Here is a 21744-nt window from a genome sequence, read left to right as displayed (position 1 = left end):
TAAGGTGAATTGAAAAATACTATTTCTTTTGTTTATCATTTTTACAGTGCAAATATCTGTAATAAAAAATAATATAAAGTGAGCACTATACTGTTTGTATTCTGTGTTGTAATAGAAATCAATCTATTTGAAAATGTAGAAGAACATCCAAAAATATTTAATAAATTTCAATTGGTATTCTATTGTTTAACAGTGCGATTAATCACGATTAATTTTTTTAATGACAGTTAATTTTTTTGAGTTAACTGCAATTATTCAACAGCCTTAAAAATTATATTGCTGTAATTTACTAAATAATGGATAAAGGAGAACTGGTTAATATAGTATATTCCAAAAAGCTTTTTAGGTCTCTAATGAGAGGCTTAAAGCCTTTCTGTGAAAGGTCATGCTCTGTCATAGATCTAAAACTGTAAACAAAGAGTAAGAATAAAAGGTCAGTTTTTAGCCAGGCAGTATGTTATATTGGGTGGTGAGTACATGCAGTGTGCTAGGGTGGGTATTTAATATATTGGTGGTCTGAAAAAGGGGTGGGGTGCAGTGAGAAAGCAAAATTTGCAGACATAAAATTATTGAATTAGTCAAAACCAGAGAAGACTGTGATGAATAGTGGAACCAAAAAAACACAGGTGAATTGTCAGCATGTTGACAAGTGAAATTTAGTATTGACAGCTACAAAATTTTCCTTCCAATACGTTTCACCTTGAACTTTTAATTCACATTTCTGGATTCTAAGCTATTTCTGAAGTCAACCTAGGTTGTTATTGTAAATGAAAAAGCTCTTCTTGATAATTAGTAGTAGTCAAAATAGTAAGCAATGTTAGGTTTTATAAAGAATAGGATTGATTATACTGCACTGTTATAATACTGTCATATAAATCAGTGGTGTGCCCTTTCTTGGAATATTGTGTTCAGTTCTGGCACCCTGTCTCAAAAAAGATATGACATAAATAGTTCATAATCAGATGATGCAAATAGTTAGAGGAGTGGCAAGACTTCCATATGAAGAGACGTGAAAAAGATTGGGTTCATTTAGTTAAGAGAGGATGAATAAGAAGAGACATAAAAGGGATATACAAAATAATGAATAGAATATGAACAATGAAATTGGTGCTTCTATTTATCCTTTTCAATAATATAAGAACAAGAGGACCTTTAAACTGAAATTTAAATGAATAAATTTAAAATGATAAAAGCAAATACTTTTTGCAGGTAGTACATAATTAGTGTGGAACTCATTGCCACAAGATACCATTGAGGCCACGAGGTTTATAGGCTTCAGAGGAGTATTAGACATATATATGAATGAGAATATCCTTGGTTTCACTATATGGGGTGGAGGGTTTTTTGTATTTTGTTTTCTTTAGATTAGAGAGATAAGCTCTCAGGCCTTACACAGCCAACCACTGACAGCAGTTAAGAAATGTGGTTATTTCATAAGTGGGAGGTTATTTCATAATTGTCCATTATGGGGTTTCTTGCATATTATCAAAGATACTACTTATATCACTTCCATTACCATAGTATTTGAGTGCTTCACTGACTTTATTTCTCCTCATAACTGTGCAGTATGGAAATATTGTTATCCCCATTGTACAGATAGGGAACTGAGGCACAGAGTGACTAAGTGATTGGCTCAAGGCAGACTGTGACGGGGGGGTGGGGGGGGAGGAATTGAACCCCAGTCTGCCAAGCCCCAGTCTAGTGACCTAACCACTGGATCGTCCTTCCTTTCATTACTGTAATGTTTGTAGCACTGGCCACTGTAAATGGCAAGATGCTGGATCAGACAGACAATGGGCCAGTATAAAACTTCCTTTTTTGTTGTGTTCCAGTAAGAGACCCGTGCATGTAAGGAGAGCAGATCATCAACCTTATTTTTGCAGCTCAAGTCCATTTTTAAGTTAGCATATGAGCATCTCACTCTGCTAAATAAATTTTCCCACTTTCTTTATCTTACAAAGCAACAAAATAGATCTTTTTAAATTGAAAATTCATTTCCATGCTGAGCCCTTGTGTGCCAAGTTTCAGCCTGCTGCATATTTTAAATAGCCTTATAAACCCCTTGAAAATGAGAGATTATAGTAGAGACAGACAAATTCTTAACTATGACAGTACTGGTATGCAGCATTATTATGATATTAACCTGGAGGTCAGAAGAGAGATAGAAAGCCATGGTATGCAGATCGAAGGATTGAACACAAACAGTGCTCTTTTTTTAAACAATTCCTTGACAGTAGAGTTCTTAAAAGCTGAAGTTAGAATTAGATCTACGAACTGTTACCTGTTAGAAAACAAAATTGTCCTTTTGCTATTGGACTCAACATTGCTTATAGTCATTTTCTCAGAGTTCTTTTAATTCAAGAAATCACATCCTGAGTTTTGCTGGTTACTAATATCTGTTCTGATTATGTCAATATGTTATATGGAGCCTTGTAAACAGGAAAACTCACAAGAAAGGAACTTCAAGTTCCTCAAGCAGTGCATTATTCCAATGTCTGTGATAAGGGTTCTGTTATCCCACATACTTCATATCTTTGGGGATTTAACAGAGACCTAGAGATACAGTCTATGCTACTGAAACGCAGACCGTAAATACTGAACAAAGAAAAAGAGCAGGTAATACAGCCCACAGATCACAAGAGTGGCCTGAGCAGTTACCATAGGTGAATGTATGAGAGAGAAGGATAACCACTTTCCATGTGCGTTAAATTCCATTTTTATATACATCAAAGGGAAACTGAGTTGCCCTGAGATGGGCTTACACTGTAGTCTTTGCTTGATCAGTACAAAACCAGAGTTACTGGTGTTTTGGAGATACTAGTAGAAGTTCTGTGGCCACTGAGATATGATTTGACAAGAAGCAATGATTAAGGAATAGAGAAAAGGTTCTGAATAGAATTCTTAGCTCTCTGCTGGGTCCATTGATAAAATCCTTATGAAGTCTATTATATGCTGAACTCCTTGATGATCTTGGTAGAGTGATTCTCTAGTGTCTTGTGAAAGCCCAGCATGAGATAAAGACTCCTGGAGACTTCCAGGCAAGCAATGATGGAGCAGCTTGCCACTGCTGGTGGATTGTCCAGAGAGGTTAAAGTTCACTATTTTCACTGTGCTTAACATCAAGAAGAATTCAGTCAGGCAAGGCTCTGCAAGCTGGAACCAGAGTACATGTCCAAGCTGTACTTTTTAGGAGAGTGGCATGAACACTCTTTTTTAAAAGAGTTTTCTAAATTATAGGGTTGGAAATAAGAAATCCCAATAAATGTGGCATGATGATAAAAGGAATTAAGAATACTTACATCTCACGCTTTTTAGAAGTTACCGGAAGCCTTTATTTGCGGTAGCTTTCCTTAAACTGAAATAATAAAGATATATTGCTGATTTGGGAGAATTTCTTCTTTTGTAAGGAGGATCTCTTATGTAATTGCCCTTTCCTGAAATTTATGTTGCTGATACTGACAGCTCTTTGCTTATCTAGGTAGAAAGAATTAGTTATGTAGCTTAACTGAGCGGAGAAAACTCAGATGTGGAAAAAAATTGCTGCTATCGAGAAAAGATGTTTTTAGATTAATTCTGTCCCTTTCCCTCACTTCACCTCATTGTATATTGTGGCATCTCATACCCTAGATAATTTTTACTTGTCATCAAATGTAATCAATAATCACAAAGGGACTTGGACAAATAATAGCCTGGATACTTAATTTCCTTGCTTTGTCAGTTAAAATTAAGCAATTGACATCTAGATTTTATCATTTTTTTTAAACCAAAAATTGTGAAGTAACTGTTCTAGGTGTTATAATGAGAAGCTATTGTTCTGAAAAGGTGAAAAAGTGAAATTGTGTCTCCAAAGAAAATTGTTTTTCGTTGGTGTTAGTGAGCAACCAGATGAAAGGCAGTGTGCATGCAATGAAAGTTTAGTATTTTATTATATAAGGAGGAAATCTACAACCTATTAATTTGTTTTCTTGAAGCTGTCACTCACTTTTAATTTATTGCACTTGAATTTTGCTTATGTTCTGAATAACGATATTCTGAAATACGGGTTGCATTCTCATAAATACAATACATTTGATTTTCTGACTTTGGGGTTGCCAAATTCAGAATCTGACTTTACTTCAGCTGTGGGATAAGATGCTGCTTCTCTGTCTTTCTAGAAGGCAGCGAATTCGTTGTCTCCTAATGGAGGTGGAAGGTAGTTGGCTTTTGTGGCTTTGTTTATCCGTTTTGGTTTTTAAATTCATATCTATGCCTATACTGATATAATAAATAATGTGTCCATTTCTTGTACCTGAAAAGAGTTGTCTTTAAGATTATTAGCTGTTGTGTTATTTGAGTTGTACTCCATATGAATAAAGTTCAATGTCTTCTTTTTCATTTCCTTTCAAAGAAGCTACTATGGCTGCTACAGTGAACCTGGAACTTGATCCCATCTTTTTGAAAGCCCTGGGCTTCCTGCATTCAAAGAGTAAGGATTCTGCTGAAAAGCTAAAAGCTCTGCTTGATGAGTCTTTGGCCAGAGGAATTGATTCAAGCTATCGTCCTTCACAAAAGGTATTCACATGAATAGAACATGTAGGTCATTTTTATATGCAGTATTAAAGCTCCAGCTATTCCTGTTTCAAGTTTTATAGCTGAAGAACTATGAGAGTCAGAAAGGGGGAGAAAACAGACTTGCGGAGTAGCTATGTTATTACTTGATCACTGACCTTTATGCATTTGATTCTGGTGCCATTGAAGTTAGAGGAAAAATTCATATTGACTTCAGTGGCACAGTGACTGGTCTTGGAAGAAAGCTATTCCCTGTTAGGGTGGGAGGGGCTCTTTGTAACATGGTGCTTTCTGAATACTTTTATCCTGGCTTTGGTGGTGGTGTTTCTATTACTTCTGTACCATGTTGCTCATCCATCCTGAATAAAAAATTAGAACTAAAAGCTCATAAAAATGCAGGTTAATTATTGTTGATGAGTGTAAATCTTAAGAAGTGTAGCCAGATAATGGTAAAACCACATCAGTTTTCTGTACATTCTGTTGATTAATTTGTATGCGGCAAGAAGAAAAAAAAAGTTGAGGGACAGGTTTTAAAGTCAAAATGATTTGTGGAACCAAAACAACTAGCGCACATGACAAATGAAAAAAAATTGTGTGTCATGTTCTATTCTGTATAGGTTCTTATGTCATGCTCATCACTGTAGTGTCTGAGCTTCTTCCAGTAGTGCATTAAGCAAACAAGTACTAAATACTATTTAAGATGGAGAATATTATATTAAAGGGACCCCACCAATAACCTACTGTTTTCCACTGCCAAGTGGATAACCTGTATTAAGTGCCCAGTTGTGGTTTCTTGTTCCCAAAGGAACTGAAATTTCAGTCATGGCACCTTGCTCAGTCTTGATTTTCACACACATTGCTTTGGCTTTGGGGACTAATTTAATCACTTATGTTCAAAATTGACCTGATTATTATCCATCACTGACACAAATAAGCAGTTATTGACTTGTGTTGAGATGCATATCAAGATTTATTGACCCAAGAGATAAATATTGACCAAGATTAAGCAAAGGTCAATATTTTCCTCCCAGAAGGAATGAGATATTGATTTTCACTGACACCAGAAGCCAATTTATATATGGTTACGTAAATTGAATTTTGTCATCAGAACTATCTGAAAATATCTGCTCATTGTGGCTATGAATTTTGGAAGTATGAAAGTTTTACCTTTGATATTAACGTTCCAAAGGGAAGATGCACTTAGGGATCCAGAAAAATAAACAAACTTCTCTCTGAAATGGTGACTAGTAAGAGGAGATGGAGGTGGGGTAGAATTCACTCCAGAGGGCCAAGGTACACTTATTCACATATGTGATTTGATTGGTTAATGTTGTTCTAGATCCCAGTAATATTTACCTCTGAGAAGATTTAAAAAAAAATGGAAACACTTGTTATACGACTGGTTATACAATGTTGTGCCGTTTTTTAAATGAGTGTATAGAAAATATGATGCTTACCTAGATTTGTGACCTAAGCAGTTGCCAAGTAGCAAGTCTGTTATGTGTTATGTGTATCAGCATTTTTTTCATTTTTTTAGGAAGTAGAGCAACCCAAAGTGTCTATTACCAAGCCAATTTCCAGTAAGCAGGAGCCTAAAGCTTCGTCCAGTCTGCCTTCAGGCAACAATAATGGCAAGCCCATCACAACAGAAAAGGTGAAAAAAGAAACAGAGAAGAGGACTGCTGATAAAGTAAGCCCAATTTTGGTTCTAATAGTGAAATAACAGTGGACTAAAAGAGCTCCTTTTGTGCTTGAATTTAAAATTATTATTCATCCAAAACCAAATTGTTCATGCAGTACTTGGCTATTCTGACTCATTGTAGTTGCATCTGCAGCATGTCCCTCTCGCTCCATAGGATCATAAGCTAGCACAGACCCGACAGTACAACAGAGGATTTATCATAACTTTTCCCAAATGTCTTTATATACTACTTTTTGTTGGGAGGAGAAGAATCAATAAAAATATGTTATATATATATATATATATATAAGACCACTGAATCTTTTACAAATCATTGTAAGTTGTACAACTGATGACTTTTCTATGCTTTTAGTTCGCAAATGTTTTGGTGGGCATGTATTTCTATCTCTAGGAAAGCATGCCAGATGTATTGTGCAGATCCACAGCGCATAATTTACCTACTTGTATTTGTAAATTAATTATGCCAGTTAGTTGTTTAGATAACAACTAACCACTAACTTTTCACATTTTCACCATCTCTGTGTGTGGTGTTTAATAGATGAAAGTGGAAATTGGTGAAGGAGTTGATGTTCCAAAGAAACCCAGGCTAGAGAAGCAAGAGACTCGTTCGTCCCCTATCACAGTCCAGACTAGCAAGGATTTATCCATGCCTGATCTGTCTAGTTTTGATGAAACCAGTGCTGATGATTTTGCCATGGAAATGGGTTTAGCCTGCGTTGTTTGCCGGTAAGTGACTCATGCTTTGTCAGACACACACACTTCTTCTAATGAGTTCTTCTATGAAAATAACAAATTAGTTCTATATTTGTCGTCTCTCAGTATCTCCATATCAAATTAGACCAGAGGTTTTTTTTATTTTATAAATAATCTTAGACCTGATTGTAGAAAGCACTTCAATGGGACTTAAGCACATACCTCAAATTAATCATATGCTTAAGTGGCTTCCTGAATACAGATGCTTTCCTGAAATGTGAGGCCTTTAAGAAGAAAAATTTCTAAGTCACAGTAAGACAAATATCAAGTCTTTGGAGGAATTATTTACCATAACAATGTTTTGCTAATGATAAGACTTCTGCACATCTTGGGTGGAGCGGGAGAATCATTGAACATCTGAAGTAGCCAGTATATAAATATAGCACAACAAGTATTCATTTTAAATATTGGCAGCCAGACTTTACAGATAATCACTACCTATGAGCAGTGCGCTTCAAGTTAGGCTCTATTCTGAAGTGTGTTTTAAAAGTGACATTGATAACATTCTATGTTTGTTTTTCCATGTTTCCAAAATGATTTTCAATTGGTTTACAAGTAAAAATGGTTTGTTTTTGTGTTGTTTTTTTGAATGGCCAGCCCTGAAAATTTATCTTGGAATTCATGAGTCAAGATGGGTTTGTCTGACTTATGCATCTTCACTACTAATAATGACTTTGAAATTGTAACTTAAGTGACAATTCTGTTGGTGATGTACAAGCTTTGCAGGGCTAGTAGAAGGAAAAAGTAGCAAGCACGTATTTTGTGAATACACACACACGGATCAAAGTTGTTGAATAAGAAAATGTATCTTATTTATTTACTTACTTATTCAGTCACTTTTCAGGCTCTTGCTGTGTTAATTAAGGAGTATCTCAGTTCCAACAATGGATAAGTTGTTGCAGTTACAACTTCAAACAGTTAATTGTGGTTTGAATTTTTGTGTCAAGTTATTGCAGACTTTTATGATGATTGTTATAAATGGGAGAAAGTCTGTTTAATCTTTTATTAAAGACACAGAAAAAGAAGGAAAAACAGTTAAAGCATTTGAAATGCCAAGTATTAAGTAAAGCTTTCATTTTAACAATTTACATTATTCCCTTTTAGCTGAATAGAGTCTTTTACCCCTATTTGACAGACTTTTTAGATGGTATTAACAATGGTATTAACTGTCCTTTTGAGGGGAAAAGGTTTTGAGTTTAGATGGTCTTGAGATGTTACTGCTGCTGTTGTCCTTGAAGTCAGATCCGGTTTCTTTTCAGAGAAAAAACATGCACAAAAGAAGAGGTAAAAGAACAGCCAAGAAAGAAAATGCAGCTTTTGTCTGTGGAGCTGATTTTCACTTGCAGTCTTGCTGCTGGAGAAGCACAAGCCCAGCATATGTTTTTTTAGCCACTCCATGACTTGGCAAACTTTTACCATTGTCAGGCTTGTTAAGGCATTGCTTTTAGCTAGCCTTTTTGGTTACGGGTTTATAGCTCTGTTGCAAAAGATGGAACTCCCTGCAGCAAGGGAGGTCTAGGTTGGACATTAGGAAAAAGTTCCTAACTGTCAGAGTGGTTAAGCGCTGGAATAAATAGTCTAGGGAGGGTTGTGGAATCTCCATCTCTGGAGATATTTAAGAGTAGGTTAGATAAATGTCTATCAGGGATGGTCTAGACTAGTGGTTCCCAAACTGGGGTTCGTGAACCCCTGGGGGTTAACGAAATTTTACAGGGGGTTCCCGGGAAAAGACTCCTAATGGCACACATTGCTAGGGACCCCGGGGCAGCACAAGGCCAGCAGCCTGGAGCCCCTGGACTTCCAAGAGCTAAGCAGATCAAAGCAAGCAGATCTATCACACTGAGGAGATTTAAACTTCAGGACTCCTTATAAGGAATAGAAAGGGAGGTGGATATTTTTTGCTGTTCTTAAAATTAAATAGGCAGCTAATCTTGCTTTTAAAATTATTATGAAGAACAAGTTTAAGTTTTATTGTAACGTGCGTTGTTTGTCTGGACTGCTCAAGCCCCGAATGCTTGTGTAGGAGGAACTCTTTGGATTGGCTTCTTAAATACCTTCATGCTGTTTCACATCTGATACTCCTTGATGAAACATAGGAGCCTTGTCTTATAACAGGCTTATTCAAAATGATACAAGCTACAAAAGTGAGATCTTGGAAGAGTGTTGCTGTTTTCATAATGTAATACATAAGAACATAAGAATGGCCATACTGGGTCAGACCAAAGGTCCATCCAGCCCAGTATCCTGTCTACCGACAGTGGCCAATGCCAGGTGCCCCAGAGGGAGTGAACCTAACAGGTAATGATCAAGTGATGTCTCTCCTACCATCCATCTCCACCCTCTGACAAACAGAGGCTAGGGACACCATTCCTTACCCATCCTGGCTAATAGCCATTAATGGACTTAGCCACCATGAATTTATCCAGTTCTCTTTTAAACCCTGTTATAGTCCTAGCCTTCACAACTTCCTCAGGCAAGGAGTTCAACAGGTTGACTGTGTGCTGTGTGAAGAAGAACTTCCTTTTATTTGTTTTAAACCTGCTGCCCATTAATTTCATTTGGTGGCCCCTAGTTCTTATATTATGGGAACAAGTAAATAACTTTTCCTTATTCACTTTCTCCACACCACTCATGATTTTATATACCTCAATCATATCCCCCCTTAGTCTCCTCTTTTCCAAGCTGAAAAGTCCTAGCCTCTTTAATCTCTCCTCATATGGGACCCGTTCCCAACCCCTTATCATTTTAGTTGCCCTTTTCTGAATCTTTTCTAAGGCCAGTAGATCTTTTTTGAGATGAGGGGACCACATCTGTACACAGTACAGACACATGTTTGTTGATCTCTTCAAAGAACTCTAATAGATTAGTAAAGCATGATTTCCCTTTACAGAAACCATGTTGACTTTTGCCCAACAATTTCTGTTCTTCTATGTGTCTGACAACTTTATTCTTTACTATTGTTTCAACTAATTTGCCCAGTACTGACGTTAGACTTACCCGTCTGTAATTGCCGGGATCACCTCTAGAGCCCTTTTTAAATATTGGCATTAAATTAGCTATCTTCCAGTCATTGGGTACAGAAGCCGATTTAAAGGACAGGTTACAAACCCTAGTTAATAGTTCCACAATTTCACATTTGAGTTCTTTCAGAACTCTTGGGTGAATGCCATCTGGTCCCGGTGACTTGTTACAGTTAAGTTTCTCAATTAATTCTAAAACCTCCTCTAGTGACACTTCAATCTGTGACAAGTCCTCAGATTTGTCACCTACAACAGCCAGCTCAGGTTTGGGAATCTCCCTAACATCCTCAGCCGTGAAGACTGAAGCAAAGAATTCATTTAGTTTCTCCGCAATGACTTTATCGTCTTTAAGTGCGCCTTTTGTATCTCGATCATCCAGGGGCCCCACTGGTTGTTTAGCAGGCTTCCTGCTTCTGATGTACTTAAACAACATTTTGTTATTACCTTTTGAGTTTTTGGCTAGCTGTTCTTCAAACTCCTTTTTGGCTTTTCTTATTGCATTTTTATACTTAATTTGGCAGTGTTTATGCTCCTTTCTATTTACCTCACTAGGATTTGACTTCCACTTTTTAAAAGATGCCTTTTTATCTCTCCCTGCTTCTTTTACATGGTTGTTAAGCCCCGATGGCTCTTTTTTAGTTCTTTTACTGTGTTTTTTAATTTGGGGTATACATTTAAGTTGAGCCTCTATTATGGTGTCTTTGAAAAGTGTCCATGCAGCTTGCAAGGATTTCACTCTAGTCACTGTACCTTTTAATTTTTGTTTAACTAACCTCCTCATTTTTGCATAGTTCCCCTTTCTGAAATTAAATACCATAGTATTGAGCTGTTGAGGTGTTCTTCCCACCACAGGAATGTTAAATGTTATTATATTATGGTCACTATTTCCAAGCGGTCCTATTATAGTTACTCTTGAATCAGATCCTGCGCTCCACTCAGGACTAAATCGAGAGTTGCCTCTCCCCTTGTGGGTTCCTGTACTAGCTGCTCCAAGAAGCAGTCATTTAAAGTATTGAGAAATGTTGTCTCTGCATTTCATTTGATTCTAATAAAAATACTGTAATATTTACTAATAAATAGTGTGTAATAAGCATGTCATAAAAACAAATTTTATATTTCCAAGATCACTGCTTTTATAATTTATACTCGGGTAAAGGAGAAAATCCCTGGAAATATTAATTTTTAGGAGGGGGTTCACGAGACTTGACATTTTAGTGAAAAGGGTTCACAGGTTGTTAAAGTTTGGGAACCACTGGTCTAGACAGTATTTGGTCCTGCCAGGAGGGCAGGGGATTGGACTTGATGACCTCTCGAGGTCCCTTCCAGTCCTAGAATCTATGAATCTCTCTTTGGCAGAAACTGGAGTTCCCTTATTTACACTGTGATAGCCTCAGCAAGCCAGACTACCTAAAAGGCCATCAGCTGCACTTAACTCTCTCTGCGGAGGCTATGCCCAGTGTAATTGCCAGTGATTATAAGTTACCACACAGCTTTTTCTAAACAAGCACATTATTCTTAAGGTGAAAGCATTAAAACAATAAAAGAACCCACATGCATGCTAAAGAGCTAACTAGAAGTCACCCCCGAATCCAACCTCAGGCAGTGGTGTCAGTCCTTCAAAACCCACAACTGGGTTTCACCATAGTTACAAGTCTATAATTGTCTCAGATTCAGAACCAGAACAAAGTCTGGCCATTTTAGCTGTTTCTTTATACAGCTCAGGCTACGTACACACTATACCTTATGTCGATATAAGTTATGTCACTCGGGGTGTGAATAAGCCACCCCTCTGAGCAATGTAAGTTACACTGACCTAAGCACCAGTGTGGACAGGGCTATGTCAGCAGGAGAGGTCTCTCCTGTTGGCTTAGGGCTACTGCACTAGCAGCGCTACAGTGACACAGCTGCAAACTCTAGAGTAGCCATAGCCTTGGCCTTTGGTCACCAGTCTCTGGGCATGGATAATTGGCAGACAGAGGCCCTCTGCTCAGGGCATAACTTCAAAAATCAGGTTTTTTGCATAACTAGAAATGGGGAATTTACATTCTTTCCTCTAGGTATTTCCCAAGAAATCCACTTAACACTTAAACTTTACATTTAGTACAATGGACTCCAAAGATACTTAAACTGAATTCAATAAGATTTTTCAAGAAAATTGTAGGAAGCTGCCATATTTGTCACAACTTTATCCTAGTTCTTCTAACTGAAACAATACAGTTTGGACCAGTCTTTCTATCTTCAACTTTTGCTTACCTTTATAAAAATTGTATTTAATAGTCAGAGTTGAACTTTTGTTACCTGGGGCAACTTAGAATACAGGCCTGTGCACAACATCCCAACCACATTTTAAGACAGCAGATAAGATGCTGTTTATTAGATTTATTACAACTATGTAAGAAGCGTTCTTACTCTGTCAAATATTTTATTTACCTGTCCTTGCTTCCACAGTACTACTCAAGGACACTAATGCTTGTGTCCTGCTATAGCCTTGAATTAGAAAGTTTTTTTTTTTTCTTTTCATTAAGGCTTACTGAGTGAGGCTTCAGTTAGGATTGGGATTTCCAGTATTAACTCCTACTTCAACATTGGTGCTTTTTTGTTTAATCTGAGCAGAAATATTGAATACTGTAAACAAATATGGTTTAGACTCTTTTTAAAAATCTACAAAAAAGTGTCAATGTTAAACAACATTTTAACAATAAGGTATTGAATTCTTCTGTAAAGTAAAGCAAATACGTATAGTGTTTTGAAAGTGAAACTTCATAATATTTGGCTAACTGCTAATGAAAACTTCATATCCAAATGTGAAACACTTAGCTAAACTGCATTAAGAAGAAAAGGAAAGTCCAAATATTATTATTATTATTATAACTTATTTGCATTGCAATAGCACTGAGGAACCCCAGCCCTGGCAAGGACCCTGTTATGTGAGGAAGTGTACAAACACAGAACAAAAAAAGAGTCATTTGCCCGTTTATCTGTACTGCTATCTGTGTTATTTCCATTTTACACATAGGGAATCTGAAATGCAGAGAAATGAAGTGACTTGCTCAATGTCACATAGCAAGTCACTGCAGAGCTAGCATTAGAATGGAAGTGTCCTAACTCCCTGAAACGTGCACTAACAGTGAGACTGCTTATTCCCTTTTCGCACTATTGTAGAGTGAGATCTGAGTGCAGCTTTGCAAATTAGAGGAATGCAAGTAGCAGTTCTAGAGTGACCCCCATTTTCTTTTCTTTTCTGTTTTTTTTTTTTTTTTTTTTAAATGTCAGTATGGGAGGGAAGTACAAAATCCCCTCCTTCTAACGCAGAGGTGGGCAAACTATGGCCCGGGAGCCATATCCAGCCCTCCAGCATCCCCAACTCCACATCCCCAGCCCCACCCCAGAGCCCGCACTCCTAGCCGGAGCCCTCACACCCTCCTGCACCCCAACCCCCAATTTCGTGAGCATTCATGACCCGCCATAATTTCCATACCCAGATGTGGCCCTCGGGCCAAAAAGTTTGCCCCCCTTCCTCCCCCGGCTCTAATGCCTGGCCCTCCCTTCCGCCTACAGATGTTTAAGGAAAAACACAAGTCACTAGTTATGGGAACCTTAAAGAATCAAAAGCAAAAATATTACAAGGGAAAATGTTGTGTGTGACTTGCAGGTGACATTGAAGTCCTGTCAAAGAAAGAGCATTTAGGAAGAATCCGCATTCTTTTTTCAAGAATAGCCTTCTAAACTGTAATGAATACATTAATTTTGTCTCCATTTTTAAAAGATACAAAACCATTCAGGCTGTCTCTTGATTTAAAGACTAGCTTAAAGTAAGACAGGCTTTGACTTTTCTTGGCATGAAAAGTTTGTTTTTTTTGTAATCCATCCAAAATTGTCCTTTATAGTTTTAAAATATGGAGATTAGTCTGTTCCCTTGTCACATGCAGTTGAAACAGAGATGCTTTGTTCGGACCCAATCTATTTTTCAAGAATCAAATGGCTTCTGAAATATCCTGAATATAAATAATGTGCCCCAGAATTTCTGAAACATTTCTTTCTTTGTTTTTTAAATAGCCTAGTTAAAAAAGAAATAGATATTTTTCAGAAATTGTTCTTACAGCTATATCGACAACATCTTCTGATTTCATTTCCTTGTTCTATAAAGAAAAAAGGTACTACCTTTCCCCACCCATCCACAAATAGAGTTTCCATGGTTACCTAGGTACCTGCTCCTCAGGGAGATGAGCAAAAGCAGCTTAGCAATTAAATAGCCTGATTTGTCATCTGAAAGAAGAAATCATTAGGAAAATGCAATTTGACTATTTCACAGACATACTTCCAGTCTTATGTACGTCACTAATTTGTCACTTATACAATGTGATTCTTTTCAGCAGAGGCCCACACAAAACTAAGTCCGCATCACCAGCTTACATATTTGTTTCAAAGCAGAACTGCATAGCTAATCCTTTCTGTTCCATCTCTCCATGATGTTGGCATTATCTTATGTTTCTAATGTCTGTCTGTGATGCGGAGCGAAGGATGGTTACTAAAAGTTCCACAAAATAGTGTACTACTTGCATCCTGTTTTTTTTTACTCCTTTAACTGAAAGAATTAGTGCTGGGGGAATTCCGTGCCAAAAAATTTAAAATTCCACACACAATATTTTAAAATTCTGCATATTTTACTTGTCAAAATAGCACAGTATAATCACACCAGTTTCAATTATTTTGGTAATTTATTTTAAAATACCTGTCAGCAACTATGTCTGTAACAATACAGACAACAAAAAAGATGCAGGAAATGTTTTTTGACAAATAGATTCCTTACTAGGCATATTAATACATAACTCTGAGTAATAATTCATTGAAACTACAGTACAGAAACATATTTCCCACTTCCCTGAGAAGGAGGGGAGTCAAGGATAACAGAGGAGCTCAGCGAGAGGGAAGTAATTGCTGGGAAGGAGCCTGGGTGTAAACTTGGAGGGTTATTGAGTGTGGGTGGGAGAAGTATGGAACAGATTTTGGGTGGGGGGAAGGATTGTTAGGGAGCCTCTGCCATGCTGACCCCTAGCTTCTCTCATTCAGTCAAGCACATCTGCCCCATCCCCATATGTCCCTATACCCCCCATCCCTGTGTGTCCCTGCACCCCCACTCAGCCACTTCCCTCTCCCCATGTGTCCCTGCAGCCCCCTGTCCACCCCCACTCCCACTCAGCCCCCGCCCCAGTCTGTCCCCCACACTATCCCTTCGGAACACCAGTCTGTGACACACACCCCAGCAGCCTCACGTGCCCCATGCTGTCCATCCCCCCATATTCTGTGCCTCCTGACCCGGCCCCATGGGCAGTTTGCTGTGAGGAAGGCAGCCTCTTTCTCTTCCCTATCTGCAGCTGGGGCTGCTCCAGCCCGGGAGTGGCTGCTCTCTGTTCTGGTGCCACAGCAGCCCTTGGTTGTCAAAAGGAGTAATTGCAACTCCTTTCTGGCAGAATGTATTTTCTGGGCGCCGGGGAGAGGGAAATTCTGAATGGCACATGGATTCTGCACGGGCACAGTGGCACAGAATTCCCCCAGGAGTATAAGAATGGTTGTCATTGAGACTCTATTTGTTGTTGAGCAATACAGTTCAACATCTTACAACAATATTGTTCCGTAGGCACTCAGATGGTATAGTAATAGTACTAGTAATAGTAATAGAACATTTTTCAGAGCTTTATACATCATAAGGGAACAAACCAAATGACTTTTTCCTTTACAGGTGACTTGTAGATGTGTTTATAATAATAATCTAAAATTCTGAGCTTTTCTTTAGAGTCTACTTCAAAGCAACAAAAAATTTGAAAGATGGTTGTTAGGAAGAACTCATACAGTAGAAAAAGGATCTTTTTCATTTTGCTAAGAATAGAAAGTGTATCCATAGCGTAAGAATATTTCTAATTTTTTATATTAAGCCTTGCAAAGATTAAGACTAGATAACCTTAAAGTGCTTTCATCAGTAATGTGTTCTCAACTGTTTGTTCTGCAGGCAAATGACAGTTACTTCTGGAAATCAGTTAGTAGAGTGTCAGGAGTGCCATAATCTCTACCACCAGGATTGTCATAAACCTCAGGTGACAGACAAAGAAGTCAATGATCCTCGCCTCGTGTGGTATTGTGCCCGCTGTACCAGGCAGATGAAGAGAATGGTAAGAGTCAGCTTTTTGTTTAACATGAGTAGTAATTGGAGACAACAATTGGGCTGTGTGACAACTGAAGGAGCTCCCTTATGGACACCCAGTCAGCCAGTTAGCTGTAAAATCCCTCTTAGTGTCTGTTCTCAGCTTGATTTACCTGTAAAGGGTTAAAATCCCCACTCTGTCACTCCACGTGCAGGAAGTGGGGACCTGCAAGGATTTTAAAAATTAATACTTGCCACTCCAGGCTTGTATTACACTCCCAAGGTTACAGCTTCTCTCTGGCCTTGGTAAACGCTGCCACCACCCAAATGCAAAAAACTCCCTTTGAACCCAGGAAGGAGCACTTGGGAGTTCCTCCCTGTGGGGTACCTTCAAGCCCTTTCACACACACACACCCTCCGGGGAAGATCTGAGAAAGAAAACAAAGGAAATTAGCTGTGGCTACCACCTAATCAAACAACATGCACAAACCCTTTAGGACACTAAAAATCCAATCCTGTTCTTAAAAAAGGTAAAATTTACTAAAAACAAAAAGAAAGAAAATACATCTGGAACTTAGGCTTTTGCTAGATTTTAAAAGACCAATTCCAAAAACCAAGCACCCAAAATAGCTTTCTTGGGGATTCAGCTTAAAGGTTACAAGCAAACAAAAGCATTAGCACAGAAGAGATTCACAAGCCAAAATAAGAAATAAATCTGATAGCGTCTAACTAATTTCTTTAGTAAGCAGACTGTTGACTTCTGAGTTTCATAACAAGTCAAAATCTGTTGGTAAAAAGTGTCTTTCAGTATTAGAAACAATTTATAAAAGCTGAAAATAACATAAAAGTAAGTTATTACTGGAATAAGAAAACAGCTTTATTTGCACAAAACATAAATCATCAGCTCATTCATCTTGAGACCTTTTAAAACTGAGACGTTATACAGAAGAAATTTTGTTAAATTTTGAAACTACTTTGTGATAACCCGGCAAAATGTTCCCTGTTGAAATGACCTTTCTATTAGGAAAATCTCATTTAAAATGTTTTTGCTATAGCCAGTGAAAGTTAATTGATTTCAGTAGTCGTTTTACTACTTTGATTATCTTCAGTCCTTTGAACTCAGGACTGCTTACTTGTGCTCAGTAAATTGCACTGCAGTACCATACTCATCCATCGATATAAATATTTCACGGTTACTGTGACATTCCCCTCTGGCGTTATCTGGACTGGTAGTCTGCTAGGTCACTCCAATCCTTGACTTTGGTTGCCAGCCTTACCATGCTCTGCTGTGAGAACCCCCACTCCTGGGCTGTTCACGCATGGCCTTTGGCATGTAAGCTGCTCCTTGGATTGTGCAAGCGAATGACACTAGCCAATATCTCTGGTCCCAGACACTACCCTAGGAACCTCTGTCTTGCAGTGTCCAGTTATGCCCACTGAATGCTGAAAGTTTATATCAGTTCATCAATTTAACAAAGAAATTGATATGTACCAAACTTATTATCCCAAGGGGAATTTCTGACACACTTCAGACCAAACATACTGCTGCAGATAGAATAAACAAACAGATTTATTAACTACAAAGATAAATTTTAAGTGATTATAAGTCAAAGCATAAGTCAGATTTGGTCAAATGAAATAAAAGTAAAATGCATTCTACGCTGATCTTAACACTTTCAATGCCCTTACAAACTTAGATGCTTCTCACCACAGGCTGGCTGGTTGCTCTTCAACCAGGTTCTCCCCTTTGATCAGCGCTTCAGTCGCTTGGTGGTGATGTCTGTAGATGTAAGTGGAAGAGAGAGCGCATGCCAAACGTCTCTCCCTTTTATCGTGTTCTTTCTTCCCTCTTGGCTTTGCCTCCCTCCTTTCAGAGTCAGGTGAGCATTACCTCATCGCAGTTCCAAACTGACCAAAGGAAGTGGGGGGTGACTCACTTGAGAGTCTAACAGATCCTTTTGTTGTTTCCTAGGCCAGTATCCTTTGTTCCTGTGAGGCTGGGCTGGGCTTGTCCCATACATGCCCTGATGAGGTGTGAACTGCCTCTCTGCTCTTGGAGAGTTTTTGCCTAGGCTTGGTTTAAGCCATGAGAATACATTTTCAGCCTCATAACTATATACATGAAATTATAACTTATAACCTTTCTAAAACATTACTGTAACAGTTACTATAAAATCACTATAACAACCATGCTTAGTGCATCATGAGCCTTCCAAAGACACCCAACATGACAAACTTTGCATTGGATACTACACAATCATTTTATAAAGATGAACATGGGGGCATAGTGTGTTCCCCCGAGGTACAGAGCATCTCACTCACCTCCCAGTCAAACTGCCATACGTCAGCTTTCCCTTTGCAGGCTACAGTTTCTTTTTGCTACCTCAGCAAAAATGCTGCCACCTTACCTGCTTTCTCTGAAAAGAGCCCTGCAATCTGCTTCCCAGAAGCTGGTTTCTAACCATAACCTTTCCCAATATTTTCCTTCCCTGTCCCTTCATCCTCCAGTTCCGTACACTCCTCCATCAGGCCTAACTCCTGACTCCTCCTCCCGCCTTTGTTTGCCCACTCAAATATATGGTCCCACCCAGCATGCCTCTCAGTTGCTGGTATCTTCCCATGGTATGGGACTCAATCCCACCTACCTGTCAGCTGGAAACCTCCCTACAAATCTAAGTTGGGTTTCCACCTGACCTGTTTTCTCAATGCTTAATTTCCAGGTCTCATCTAAGATAGTATTCTAATAGCTAATGTTGTGATCTCATAATATTCATGTTTTCTATTGTCACTCTGATTAAATCTTCATCGTTAGTACAGAAACATAATGAATTTGAGTTTAATTATTATTTATGCAGGCTCAAAAGACTCAGAAACCACCTCAGAAACCAGCTCCTGCAGTAGTTTCAGTAGCACCAACTGTGAAAGATCCATTGGTAAAGAAACCTGAAATTAAGCTCAAGCTGGATACCCCAACAACTTTCCTAGCATTCAAGAGGACAGAAGTCAAGGTGCTGTACATTAAACTCTCTCTCTAAGTGCTTTTATTTTATTGCATATATGAAATGTTCTTGCTTAAATTTTGTACAGCTGTTTTTTTTCCTTTGTCAGAACGCCACCTTGCTCTTTCACGTGATCAAAACCCCAAATGAAAATACAGGCCCTTATCTGTATTCGGTAGTGCTGTAACATAGTGAATTTTCAATTTCTTGACTTTTTTATTTTATAAGGAGGAAAAAAAAGTAAATTGTTCTGGTTTGTTTTTTTAAATGGCATTTCTATAAAAGTAAAAAATCTTCACGCTCATAGAAAGGACAGCAATTCACATCCTTTCTTAAGTAACATGCATACATCTGCAATTGCAAGACTTCTCTTATGATACTGAAGAAGCCCTGTTGCTTCTGTAAGATCTAATTTGTGAGATCCCTTCCTCTTCTACCTTGTCTCATGTTTCTCCTTCTCTGGGTTATTTTTCTGTGTTAAAGAATGTCATGAGGTGATAAAAGGAGATAAACCAGAAGCCACAGCAACAACAAACTATGACCCCAGTCCAGCAAAGCATTTAAGTGCATGTGAAACTGTAAGGCTGTGTCAGTCAAGCTGTCTGGAGTGGCCCACGAGCGTGGGTGCCAACTTCAGAGTAGACTGTCAAGAAGCAGGGCACAAAACCTCAGACTGATTGTATGTTCTATAGTTAGATTTCACCAGCCAAGTAACAAGTGGGAACTCCACAAACTCTATAACAGCCTTACCATGGAGTCACAGACTGTCCCCTTGGGCAGTCTGATCTATCTTGCCACCCAGGCAAGCCTACCTTTGTGATAGATGATCTTTTACACCAAAAGTCGAAACAATATTCAGGTTACTCCCAGTCCCAAAGGACCAGACACTTACCCCAGGTCAGTCGCACCTCAGATCTCTTACCAAAGACAGTGCTAACAGTCAGTCCTGTAATAAACTAAGGATTTATTAACTAAGAAAAAGAAACGAGAATTATTTACAAGGTTAAAGTAGGTAAACATACACACACGAATGAGATACAGTCTTAGGTTCCAAAACATAATAGTAGCTGTTATAATATGCAAGCTCTATATATCCTTTAGGGCTAATCCAAACCAATCAGCTTGGGGATCTCTTGCTCTTGCTTAGAAATTTTGCCCTCTCTGAATTTCAAGCAGCATAGTGATCACAATTTCTCCTTAACAGGGATTTTTATTCCCTTCCCCCAGCATTCAAGCTGTGGTGGGATGAAGGCTTGTATGGGTACCCACTTCATGGGTGTTGGGGGAAGCAATCAGCAAAGTCTTTTGTTCATTGATGCTCCACAATAGTTTGACTGGTGTCTATAGGCCTTCTTTTTGGGGGGAGGAGATGACACCTCTTGTAGTATTTCATACCTGGTAATGCTTGTCTGTTGACTGTGGGGTTTACAGTCTTAGCAAACATTTTTATAGTTCCAAAGCAAACACTTAAATATTATCTTATAACATGGGATATAGATGTTATAATTAAGATTAATACATGCAGCATCCTACAAGCATTTCATGAAGTCTAAACACGTTCTTGTAACTCTGATATCTATTTTAACAATGCTAACACACAGGCAAGCCAGACTGGTTTCCAGCTAGGCATTTGTCGCATTCAGCAAGGCCCAGTGGCCTTGGCATGAGCTGGCACCTGGTCTGCCAGTGTCACAATGTCTACCTTACGGATGGCTACGCCAGCATAGCGAGTGTAGTTGCAGCATACAATGACAGAAGAAGTTTTTCTGCTGGTGTACGAATACTACCTCTCCGAATGATGTTGGCGATGTCGACAGAAGCATTCTTCTGTCAGAATAGCCGCGTCAACATGGGGGGATTTTATTGGCATAACTGTTTCCATAGGGGGTTGTTTTTTTCACACCCTGGCTAATATAGTTGTGCTGATGTAAGTATTAGGTGTAGACCAAGCCGAAGCATGCTGAAATCAGAAGAACTATTCACGTGCAGAAAGTTATTCATATGTTTAACTGCTTTCCATGTATGGGAGCCCATATGGATAATATGATGCCTATGATGCAAACAAGTATTCATGTGAATAACTTTATACATCTGAAAAGTTATTTGCATAAATAATTGCAGGATCAATGCCTAATTTCAGTCATAATTCTCAACATTTAGAAACTTCATGGATGTGCTGCGGGGGGGGGGGGGGGGAGGAAATATGGTTTGAGCAGAGGATTGGAGCAGAGAATCCCTAAGCCTTAACTCAGACTCAGTGAACAACTTTGGGTGAATTACTTAATATCCATGTATCAGTTTTCCTCAAATGTAAACAAAGGCTAACTATTCACAATGTGTTGTGAAAATTAATTACTGTTTTAAAGCTACACCTCTACCCCGATATAATGCGACCCGATATAACATGAATTCGGATATAACGCGGTAAAGCAGTGCGCCTGTGGGGCGGGGCTGCGCACTCCGGCGGATCAAAGCAAGTTCAATACAACGTGGTTTCACCTATAACGCGGTAAGATTTTTTGGCTCCCGAGGACAACGTTATATCGGGGTAGAGGTATATTTGATGATGAAGAGCACTATATA

At 38.6% G+C, this 21744-nt stretch overlaps 1 protein-coding gene across 2 annotated transcripts in view; it reads left to right on the top strand.

Annotated features, from left to right (window-relative positions):
- The window catches only part of INTS12 (integrator complex subunit 12), a 30416-nt gene that overhangs the window by 5369 nt on the left and 3303 nt on the right, over positions 1–21744 (top strand). Inside the window, exons 2-7 of one of the 2 annotated variants that reach the window (XM_065597665.1) lie at positions 4388–4551; positions 6086–6238; positions 6789–6976; positions 16031–16190; positions 17876–17950; positions 19018–19170. In XM_065597665.1, the coding sequence (XP_065453737.1) occupies positions 4396–4551; positions 6086–6238; positions 6789–6976; positions 16031–16190; positions 17876–17950; positions 19018–19170 (885 nt within the window). In that variant the 5' untranslated portion in view covers positions 4388–4395. The remainder of the gene's footprint in view (positions 1–4387; positions 4552–6085; positions 6239–6788; positions 6977–16030; positions 16191–17875; positions 17951–19017; positions 19171–21744) is intronic. The other variant, XM_005287877.4, reaches the window with a different exon arrangement.

Source organism: Chrysemys picta, chromosome 5, assembly GCF_011386835.1.
Source record: "Chrysemys picta bellii isolate R12L10 chromosome 5, ASM1138683v2, whole genome shotgun sequence".
NCBI lineage: Eukaryota > Metazoa > Chordata > Testudines > Emydidae > Chrysemys > Chrysemys picta.
Note: the sequence above shows the minus strand (reverse complement) of the source record. Positions and strands in the feature narration are given on the sequence as shown.